The following is a 12,191-nucleotide window of genomic DNA, read 5'->3' as shown; positions in this document are numbered from 1 at the left end:
TCAAACTTTCTTCCTCTGTAAGACACGGTGCCTGCAACTGTGCTATACATGAATGGGGCCCTAAACATAGCCAAACAACCTCAGCAGCTAAAGGTAGTCATGTTAGCTCAAATGCTTGTTTCTGACAAACAAGAGATGCTCATTTTGTAAACTATACAAAATTAAGGCCCTGATCCTGCAACAACTATGCACGTATTACCTATAGTCACATAAATCGTGACACTGACTTCATTAGAGTGAAGTTGAAAATAAATATAAAATGTTTTCAGAACTATTAAGTTAACATTTTCTGAATGCTTTCCATGCAAATTTATTGCTCTCAAAATGTAAGATCCAAGTTCCAATTCCAGTATGTGGAAATGCACACCACCTCTTACTGTATGGAAAAATTAGCATTTCACATGTGTGTGGAAAGGTATCAATTTTTTCAAGGCATGTCATGATTTATGCTTATGCATCTGAGATTAGACTCTAGCCCTGCACTTGGTCTTTCCAGAAGCTGGAAAGTTAGATCTCCAACACAACCCTTCAACAGTTAAGATACAGATGGCAGACAGCAGAAAGTTACAGAAACCAAAATCAGTCATGCCAGAACTTTCAAAATCAACAACATTTTCACAGATGCTCTCAAAACTAAGATAATATGTACTACTGTTTCCTTTACATGTTGACAGTTTATGTGCATTGTTTAGGTTATAAAAATCTTCTCAAAGAATAGTTTTCCAGAGAGTGATACAATGGCCCTGGGTGTGCAGAATAGCTTTGGTTTGGTTAAACAGGCTACAATGCAATGAGCACTCACCAAAAAGGCTGTAGGGTATTTAAAGTAAGTGCACCTATCAGCTTTTTTTTAAAATTACATACTTCTTATTTTAATCACTTTTTCTGTAGGAGTTTTAACTGAATATAAAATAAACATACCTGTGTTCTGTGAGAACATTTACTGCTGACGGGTGGTTGGCACAGTATGCAAGGTATAAGTTTTTCATTTGTGGCATTAAATTTAGAAAGCATCCTCCAACCCTTTGCTGAGCTTCAGGCAACCTAAAGTAAGTGACATAAAGGAAGATTAAATTATAGTAACACTATCAAGACAAAACAAAAGACTTAAACAGCAAGAACATGTTACTCTTTGAGAAAGGTGACCGCAAATTACTCTACAACCATCAGTCTATCCCAGAATCAGTAACTACAAATATCTTCCTCTCCCAATGATTCTACCCTATAATCTCCATATATTGCCATGCAAAGCTATGTCACCATACTGTAGGCAGAATGTACAGTGACACTTATAATTAAGGCTACAATTTAATCATGGGTATTTTTAGTAAAAGTCATGGACAGGTCACAGGCAATAACCAAAAAGTTACGGGCTGGTGACCTGTCCATGACTTTTACTAAAAATACTCCTAATTAAATCTTAAGGTGTGTGTCTGTGTGGCTTCCAGGGATGCTGCTGATCCTGGGGGGAGGGGCACTCCAGGCCCCCAGCTGCTGGGGTAGTGGGGTGGCCCGGGGCCCCACCACCACTGCTGCTGCTCTGGGCAGTGGGTGGCCAGGGGCCCTGCCGCTGCTGCAATCCGTGACCTCCATGAAAGACTCGCAGCCTTACTCATCATTAAAGGTAGTCTTCGGCGGGATCTTCACATCAAAGTTGTACTGGTATGATAATGTCAGTCAGGGGTGTGATATTTTTGCCAATATAGTTATACTTGTTCAAGCCCTAGTATGAATGTAGCTATACCAGAATAAAGGTGCCTTACACTGGTATAGTTACCCCTCTCCCCCGAGTGGAATAGTTATACTGGTTTAAAGGACCTTTACACAGATATAACTGTGTTTACACTAACTTAACAACAAGTTGTAAAGTGGTACAACTTTCTATTGTAGACAAGGCCTTTGTCAGTTTTTCATAAACCTTTTCAATCATTTACTTTTTAGGGTGGAATTTCCCGTGTTTGGTTTCTGCATGAGGGTGAATTTGGCTGAAAAGTTTCAACAAAAACAATTTATCAACCCCAGCACTAATTCCAGCACCACTGCCTACCAGGACTGCTGTGATGGGAATCCAAGCCTTTGGCACTCTGGATCTCCAAGTTCTTGGAGCCTGGACAGAGCCCAACCACTGCCCCAGTCAGGCAGCTCCCCGCTCAGACTCCCTCCCAGGGAGGGCGGCGGAACATGCTGTGGGGACAGGCGCAGCGGGAGGAGAGCGCCCCCTACAGGTAACGTGCAGTGGAGAGAGCGCGGTGGCCTCGAGCTGGGTGCGCAGGGGTTGCCGAGGGAGGCGGGGGGCAGGGGATGGGACAGATGCATGACCGGTCATGTGACCTCCCCTTTAGATCGCTCCCCCATTCATCTATGGCAGGGTGCACTCAGGGGAGGGGGCAGGGCGGGAAGAGGCAGGGTGGGGCTTTGGGGGAAGGGGTGGAGTAAGGATAGGGCTGGGGATGGAGTGGGGGTGGAGCACACCACAGAGAATCAGAAAGTCGGCTCCTGTGCTTCGGACTCCCTGGTATTTAAACACACCCCTCTCCCAGAACTGCACCCCAAAGGTGGCAAGCTTCTGGTTTACAGCTGAACTCTCTCAGGTGTACCCAGCAGTTGGTGAAGCAGAAAGAACACACATTTTGTCCAGTTTAACATCTTTACTCTCTTTGTATCCCTACTCATGTAAAGCACAAGATAGTACAAAGCATACTCATAAAACGTCCCTCATGTGCTAGTTCACCCTTTCCTTGTGCAACCATCCGGGTCCAGGCAGACAGCCAGGGTCCTCTACCCCCTTGCCCACCCACCCTGCCCCTCCTTCACCTTAATCTGTTGCAAAATAGCTCTCTCCCCTAGTTCCCTCCTCTGAGTCCCTTAATACACTTCTGTTTCTTTCATTCTGCCTCCTGGAAACTTTCCATTGCTTCTAAATCCCCCTCTCTTCAGGTAAGAGGAGGAAGTGTCTTTTCCCAGCTAGAGCCAACCCACTGTCCCAACCTGTTTTGCTTTGAACAGACCATCCTTGTGGGCTGATCCCTCACTATTGTCTCTGGCCAGGCAGAAGCAGGATATAACCTTGTTAATTCATGGCTGATCCACAAACATACAGGCTTTCCATGACAGTAATTTCATGATGCAATTTCATGAAGTCATGCACCATTTAGAAGTGGTACAGACAGTACCCCAAACAGTCACAATGGCATTGGAGAATAACTGAGAGGCCTGTCTGCCCTCCTCAGCTGGTTTTTGGGGGAAAGGAGTGCATCTCTCAGCCATCTGAAGAAATAACAGCTGTTCTTGTGGATTTCCTTGTAGCATTTTTTCTGTCTGGACCCAAGGTCCCTTTAATACTTCTAATCTGGAGTTAACTGAACATATCTGATCACAGGCACCGACTTTCATTTTTCTGGGTGGGTGCCTCAGCCCCACTCTACCCCTTCCCCTAAGGCCCCACCCTAGCTCCGCCTCTTCCTGCCCCCTCTCCCCAGCGCCTCCAACCTGCCACTGAACAGCTGATCAGCGAGTGGCTGGTGGGTGCTGAGCACCCTTTTTTTTTCTTTTCTGTGAGCGCTCCAGCCCCGGAGCATTCACGGAGTCAGCGCCTATGCTTCTGATCTAACCTCAGAGTGCTCAACAAAAATCTCGAAGCACCTAATACCAAGATGACTCAACAGCACAGTTCTACATCCTCGTGGGAGTACAAGCATATGCCACCCTGTTAGCATCCTATGTGGATTTGTGGTAATGTAAAAGCACTCCATTTAAGGTATGACAGTTAAATAGAAAATATAAAAACGATTATATATATACTTGGTGGGGTGGGAGGAAGGATGCAAATAGGTAACAGAATGTTTGGAACATTATGAGGGGAATATGTTCAGAAGTAGTAGCCTTAGGGATTGTCTACACTGCCCCACAACTTGGACTAAGGGGGTGTGAATACCACAGCACAGCTCTGTAACTCTCCCAAGTGGACACTGCAAGTAAAAACTAAAAGGTTCCTTGTTCACGTTAACATAGTTCTGACTGAAGATGATTTTCTTAGTAAGAGGGTCATACAATTAATATCAGTAAAATCAACATTCCTACCCCAGTAAAAGGACATATAGTGAAGCAAAAATAATCATAACTACAGCATAATTTTTTTCACGTTATTTCAAAGCCACACAGGCTTGGTCTTTACCAGGAAAATGACATGCCACTAATAATGTTTGTTGGCAACAGGCCACCCCCTCACCCCCTGAATTGCTGCTGAAAAAGGATTTCTTGGTCTCTCTCAATATTGTTTTCTGTTTACCTGACACATTTTTGATAATTTTTCCACACAGAGACATCAAATTACCTGTACCTTCCCCTCAGACATTCTGTACTTTTACCAAAAGACCATGAAATTATTCTCTACTGTACATTTTTAGAGGCATTGTAATTTTAGTCTATACATTCCCCACTGACATCAGCTAATTAACATACAACACACAATGTGAGACAGTTGGTAACCCATTTCCTTTGACTTTTCTAGATCATGCATCAGTCATTAATATTTTTCTATTATTTTGCAGGAGCAATGAATACATTAACTATTATAACGAGCATGTCATTTTTATCTCCTTTAGCTGTTGAAGAACAAAGGTTAATATCTGTCACCACATCGCATGAAGCTATTAGCATGTTCAAATCCAATAAAGATGATAGTTATTTTATATAATTTATTCTCAAGTTGACATTCCATTAGTATTCTCATATGTTTTTAATTACAATACCAAAGCAATTACAGGAATTAAAAATACTCAACAGATGTATGTATATAACATACACACAAATGATTTAGAAATGACAATTTTTCTCTGCTAGCCAAGTTATAGTTAAGGGTCTGTCAATAGATCTATTATAAATGACAGTGTTATGGTTTTGGGGTTTTTTTTTTTTTTTTTTAGCTCTATGAAGTTTCAAGATAATATAATTTTTGAAGTATCAAGTCTCAGACCAACAGCTACTTTATTTTCAGAGAAATTTTGAATTAAAGTACAGTAGTGTGACAGTTTGAGTTATGAGAGGACCAAAAATGTATATTTACTCTCTATATGAAATTATAAGGTCTAATACACAACCTGCATTGTTGCACATTTACTATACCAGCTGACCTATGACTACATAGGAGTGTATCTGTAGATTACAGTTACTCATTATGAGATATATGAGGACTAGCCTCAATGATATTACTTAGGGTTAAAATGGAACACTATTCCCTGATTTTTCGAAAATAGTGACTAAAAGTGGGATATGCAGTAGCTCAGTCACAATCTTTTCATGAGTCTGGACGGCCAGGACCATGAGCTGTATCTAAGACTAGACTGGCACCCAGAATAGACAGTAATATTAGTATTATATGCCACTAAATCCTATATTGAAGGACCTATGTATTTTGCAGAATACTGGACCTAAATTCTGCTGCAAGGACTCTGGATACCGCAATACTCCGGTGAAGATCTTAGAAATGTGGTAGCTTCAGACACATTTTTTTTAAATTTAGTTTTTTATAGAATTAAATATAACAATAAATACAACTAGTACTGCAGACCCATTGTTATTTAATTTATGCTGTCCCCACACTTCCAGTTTTCAAAACATCACATGTACAAGATGTCAGAGGAAAGCTGGAGGTTGTGGCAATTGAGTAAGGCTGTTGGCACTCGAGGATGCAGTTTGGGATAGTGGAATAAACACATTAACTCAGAGGTCCCCAAACTTTGGGCCGCACCGCCCTAGGGGGCGCAGAGGAACATCTGGCAGGGCGTGGCAGGGTCTAGGCCAGCTCCCATGGGACCTGCTCTGCCCCTAGTTCTGCTCTGGTCCTGCCAGTAGCTGTGACCCCAGCTCCTGGCCCTGTTCCCAGCGGCTCCATTCCTGGCCTGGGACCAAGGCTGGGGACGGGGCCAGGAGCGAAACCCCACCTGGCCACAGGTCCGGCTGCCAGCCCCCACCACAGCCCGGCTGTGGCTCTGCTCCCGCCACTGCACTCAGCCTCAGATCCACCCACAGCTGCGGCCCCAGGCTCGGCCCCCTTACCCCTGTCCAGAACCCCCTCCCCGTGCAGGTAAGGGGCGGAGCGACCCTCAAAAGTTTGGGGACCACTGTATTAACTGGATGTTGATGTTTATATTGTCACGTTTAGGTTTCACAATTAATAACTCATTGTGAGGAATGGAAGGAGGCATTTCACACTTCTCCAAGCTATCGTTTTAGGCTGCCTACAAACTCAGGAAGAACTGTATTGGTTTACAATTCAATTCACATTTTCAAGGTTTTCTTTGTGACTATGAGAAGGTTTCAGTTAAAGCCATCCTTCTTCAACCATTGCCCTTACTGGCCCTTCTGCTCCTCTCTCTCACTCACACTTTTACACACACACACACACACACACACACACACACTCTTAAGTGGTATATCATAGACAATTTGTGGACCTCACTCAACTCCACCCAATAATCATATTCCCGCTTCCCTTAGATACTATTCAATGAAACCAAAATGAGACAACAGGCTGGGCAAAATCTGTAGAGACAGCATTGTTTAACTTAATTTAAATCTAGCACTAGGAAGAATCCTGAAGTGTAGGTTAGTTAGGATCTTTTCAAACACTGCACTTTTACTGTCACTTACCTGATGAAGAGAGAAGTACTGTAACCCTAAAAGAATTTATCTGATGGCAGCAACTGCCCAGGCAGCCAGACGAGAAATGTCTGTGGGGCACCACATTGTCTATGCTGTAATATAAGTGTCCGGAGGCAAGTTTAAGGAGGACAAACCCTCTATAGAACACAAGAGAAACTTCCAGAATGCTGCAAACGAAAAAATCAAACTACCCCGCAAAGATTAGATTCCAAAACACTGGAGATTTTGCCAGGCCAAAAAATCCTACAACAAACCACAACTTTATCAAGCTGCTAAGGCGTGTGTGTTCTGTAATAATCTAATTTACACCAGTAGCAGGATTAAACAAGTTAGATAGCAAGATGCCTGAAAAGACACTTAACAATGCACTGGAAAATCTCTGTTGTTGAGATACGAACCAATGAACCTTTTGCAAGCAACTCAAAGGACAGAAAAAAAATGAACCTACTTGAAAAGAGGAAATGATATTCAATTTATTTCCATTCTCATGCATGTCAATATGTCACATTATTTAGGCTGGCAATACTAACATAAAAACTATTTAAAATTACTGGCAGAGTGTCTGCATTTGGTCATTTGTGTACATCACATCTTTTCACTGTACACTGCAACATGAAGTGCCTGAACGATGAAACCTTAAGATCCCTGTCAAAAAATAAAATGGTAAACCTATTTTGAGCCTAGAAGCTGCTGTCAGTTTATAGAGCAGGTTTGCCAGCCAAAACAACATGGCAAGTTGACAAAAATCAAGACATCATGGCAGGCATTCTTCTACACTACAGGAGTTATGATGGATTGGATTGAAACAGCAGGAAGTCAGCAACTCAAGTCAGTACACAAGGATGAAAATTAAATTGAAAATACAAGTTGGTATTGCCAATGTGTTGATGAGGAGAATATAATACAGAACATTTGCAATCTTCTGTAGTCCTGGGGCATTGTTTCCTCTGCCCACCTACCAGCATCTGTTATGTTCTCAATATATTACACAGTAGCATTATTTTAAGTAGCAAGAACAGGAAATAAAGGACATTACAGGAAGGTGATCTGCTACAGTTTAAATCAGGTAGCAAAGTCTAAATAATTGTCTTTGTGTAATTTTAAATGCTGAAAATCATCACACTAATCTATATGTCAGAGGTACACAAACTGGCATTATTATATGGTAAAGGAGAAGAATAGACAGGCCTGTAACCAGAGCTGATCCAGAGAATAGAAGGGTGTGCTGTCTTCCAGGTGCTAAGATACAGGATGTAGACCTGAGGTTCAAAAGGATCCTAAAGGGAGCAGGAAAGAATCCCCTAATTATCCTTCATGTGGGAACAAATGACACGGATAGATTCTCACTGGAAAGTATTAAGGGAGACTATGCTAGGCTGGGGAAGATGCTTAAGGAAATCGAGGCTCAGGTGATCTTTAGTGGGATTCTGTCTGTTCCTAGAGAAGGGCAACAAAGGTGTGACAAGATTCTGACTATCAACAGATGGCTTAGGCAGTGGTGCTATAAGGAGGACTTTGGGACGTATGGCCACTGGGAGGCATTCATGGACAGAGGACAGTTCTCTCAGGATGGACTTCATCTGAGTAGGGAAGGAAATAGACTTCTAGGATGGAGGCCGGCACAACTGATTAAGAGAGCTTTAAACTAGGAATTTGGGGGAGATGGTTGGGAGATGTCCAGGTAATCTCCACGACGGATTTTAGCATTGAGAGGAAAGAAAACAAAGTAAGAAAGGTTACAGCCATGGGTAGGAGAATGTATATAAGGAGGAAGGGCAGTGTGGATACCAGTCTAATAGGTTATACTGGCTGTAGAATGACCGTGCCTAATAGGGTACAGAATGTGAGTGAGGCCAAACAGCAAAAATTAAGATGTTTGTACACCAGTGCGAGGAGCCTAGGTAACAAAATGGAGGAACGAGAGCTACCGGTGCAGGAAGTGAAACCAGCCGTTATAGGGATAACAGAAACATGGTGGAATAGTCGTCATGACTGGACTACAGGTACTGAAGGGTACGTGCTGTTTAGGAAAGACCGAAATAAAGGTAAAAGGTGGTGGAGTAGCATTGTACATCAATGATGAGGTAGAATGTAAAGAAATAAGAAGCGATGGAATGGATAAGACAGAGTCCGTCTGGGCAAAAATTACACTGGGGAAGAAAACTACTAAAGCCTCCCTTGGGATAGTGCTTGGGGTGTGCTATAGACCGCCGGGATCTAATTTGGAAATGGATAGAGCCCTTTTTAATAAAGTAAATACTAATGGAAACTGCGTGATCATGGGAGACTAACTTCCCAGATACAGAATGGAGGACGAGTGCTAATAATAATAATAGGGCTCAGATTTTCCTAGATGCAATAGCTGATGGATTCCTACATCAAGTAGTTGCTGAACCGACTAGAGGGGATGCCATTTTAGATTTGGTTTTGATGAATAGTGAGGACCTCATAGAAGAAATGGTTGTAGGGGATAATCTTGGTTCAAGTGATCATGAGCTAATTCAGTTCAAACTGAACGGAAGGATTAACAAAAATAAATCTGCAACTAGGGTTTTTGATTTCAAAAGGGCTGACTTTCAAAAATTAAGGAAATTAGTTAGGAAAGTGGATTGGACTGAAGAATTTATGGATCTAAAGGTAGAGGAAGCCTGGGATTACTTTAAATCAAAGCTGCAGAAGCTGTCAGAAGCCTGCATCCCAAGGAAGGGGAAAAAATTCATAGGCAGGAGTTGTAGACCAAGCTGGATGAGCAAGCATCCTAGAAAGGTGATTAAGAAAAAGCAGAAAGCATACAGGGAGTGGAAGATGGGAGGGATCAGCAAGGAAAGCTACCTTATTAAGGTCAGAACATGAAGGGATAAAATGAGAAAGGCCAAAAGCCATGTGGAGTTGGACCTTGCAAAGGGAATTAAAACCAATAGTAAAAGGTTCTATAGCCATATAAATAAGAAAACAAAGAAAGAAGAAGTGGGACCGCTAAGCACTGAGGATGGAGTGGAAGTTAAGGATATTCTAGGCATGGCCCAATATCTAAACAAATACTTTGTCTCAGTCTTTAATAAGGCTAAAGAGGATCTTAGGGATAATGGTAGCATGACAAATGGGAATGAGGATATGGAGGTAGATATTACCATATCTGAGGTAGAAGCGAAACTCAAACAGCTTAATGGGACTAAATCGGGGAGCCCAGATAATCTTCATCCAAGAATATTAAAGGAATTGGCACCTGAAATTGCAAGCCCATTAGCAAGAATTTTTTATCAATCTGTAAACTCTGGAGTTGTACCGTATGAATGAAGAATTGCTAACATAGTTCCTATTTTTAAGAAAGGGAAAAAAAGTGATCCGGGTAACTACAGGCCTGTTAGTTTGACATCTGTAGTATGCATGGTCTTGGAAAAAATTTTGAAGGAGAAAGTAGTTAAGGACATTGAGGTTAATGCTAATTGGGACAAAATACAACATGGTTTTACAAAAGGTAGATCATGTCAAACCAACCTGATCTCCTTCTTTGAGGAAGTAACAGATTTTTTAGACAAAGGAAATGCAGTGGATCTAATTTACCTAGATTTCAGTAAGGCGTTTGATACCATGCCACGTCGGGAATTATTAGTTAAATTGGAAAAGATGGGGATCAATATGAACACTGAAAGGTGGATAAGGAATTGGTTAAAGGGGAGACTACAACAGGTCCTACTGAAAGGTGAATTGTCAGGCTGGAGGGAGGTTACCAGTGGAGTTCCTCAAGGATCAGTTTTGGGACCAATCTTATTTAATCTTTTTATTACTGACCTCGGCACAAAAAGCGGGAGTATGCTAATAAAGTTTGCAGATGATACAAGGCTGGGAGGTATTGCCAATTTAGAGAAGGACCGGGATATCATACAGGAGGATTTGGATGACCTTGTAAACTGGAGTAATAGTAATAGGATGAAATTTAATAGTGAGAAGTGTAAGGTCATGCATTTAGGGATTAATAACAAGAATTTTAGTTATAAGCTGGGGACGCATCAATTAGAAGTAACGGAGGAGGAGAAGGACCTTGGAGTATTGATCATAGGATGACTATGAGTCGCCAACATGATATGGCTGTGAAAAAAGCTAATGCGGTCTTGGGATGCATCAGAAGAGGTATTTCCAGTAGGGATAAAGAGGTTTTAGTACCGTTATACAAGGCACTGGTGAGACCTCACCTGGAATACTGTGTGCAGTTCTGGTCTCCCATGTTTAAGAAGGATGAATTCAAACTGGAACAGGTACAGAGAAGGGCTACTAGGACGATACGAGGAATGGAAAACTTGTCTTATGAAAGGAGATTCAAGGAGCTTGGCTTGTTTAGCCTCACTAAAAGAAGGCTGAGGGGAGATATGATTCCTCTCCTTAAATGTATCAGAGGGATAAATACCAGAGAGGGAGAGGAATTATTTAAGCTCAGTACCAATGTGGACACAAGAACAAATGGATATAAACTGGCCACCAGGAAGTTTAGACCTGAAATTAGACGAAGCTTTCTAACCATCAGAGCAGTGAAGTTTAGGAATAGCCTTCCAAGGGAAGCAGTGGGGGCAAAAGATCTATCTGGCTTTAAGATTAAACTCGATAAGTTTATGGAGGAGATTGTATTGTGGGATAACATGATTTTGGTAATTAATTGATCTTTAAATATTCATGGTAAATAGGCCTAATGGCCTGTGATGGGATGTTAGATGGGGTGGGATCTGAGTTATCCAGGAAAGAATTTTCTGTAGTATCTGGCTAGTGAATCTTGCCCATATGCTCAGGGTTTAGCTGATTGCCATATATGGGAATCGGGAAGGAATTTTCCTCCAAGGCAGATTGGAAGAGGCCCTGGAGGTTTTTCGCCTTCCTCTGTAGCATGGGGCACGGGTCACTTGCTGGAGTATTCTCTGCTCCTTGAAGTCTTTAAACCACGATTTGAGGACTTCAATAGCTCAGACATAGGTGAGGTTTTTCGCAGGAGTGGGTGGGTGAGATTCTGTGGCCTGCGTTGTGCAGGAGGTCAGACTAGATGATCATAATGGTCCCTTTTGACCTTAGTATCTATGAATCTATGAGATAGGTGTTCTGCTCTCTTATATATATATGTAGAATATCTTAACCATCAAAATGCATGAAGAATTACAATATGTACATGCGGAACATTTCACTTAAGTGACCTCCAAAATTCAGCAACCGTTATATTGGCACCCACAGAACTCGGTAACAGAAGTGAAGCAATGAAGTAAAGAGGCATTTAAGAAGGCACGATATAGTTTCTCTCAGGGTTTTATAAATTTACCTAACCCATTCGAGCCACGGACTAAGGCTACGTGGCCGGGTGAAATGCCTGTCTCCCAAAGCACGAGTGGGGGGAGCACTGCTACAAGAATTCCCCTGTCACCCTACATGTAGTCCCAAACTCTTCCTTACCCTCTCTCCTTGGTACAAGTTCTCCAGATTTGGATGTGGAGCCAGATGCGGGGAATAGGATAAGGAATTATAGAGAGGGCCATTGCTAAAAGAAACGA

The 12,191-nt window shown here is 42.1% G+C and overlaps 1 protein-coding gene across 7 annotated transcripts in view; it reads right to left on the bottom strand.

The window, feature by feature from the left end:
* The window catches only part of ARHGEF7 (Rho guanine nucleotide exchange factor 7), a 195,254-nt gene that overhangs the window by 63,124 nt on the left and 119,939 nt on the right, over nt 1-12,191 (bottom strand). For all 7 annotated transcript variants that reach the window (XM_073349944.1, XM_073349954.1, XM_073349964.1 and 4 more), the window contains one exon: nt 922-1,044. In XM_073349944.1, coding sequence (XP_073206045.1) covers nt 922-1,044 — 123 coding nt within the window. The remainder of the gene's footprint in view (nt 1-921; nt 1,045-12,191) is intronic.

This window comes from Lepidochelys kempii, chromosome 1 (genome assembly GCF_965140265.1).
Source record: "Lepidochelys kempii isolate rLepKem1 chromosome 1, rLepKem1.hap2, whole genome shotgun sequence".
Lineage (NCBI taxonomy): Eukaryota > Metazoa > Chordata > Testudines > Cheloniidae > Lepidochelys > Lepidochelys kempii.
This window is presented reverse-complemented; position numbering and strand designations above follow the sequence as displayed.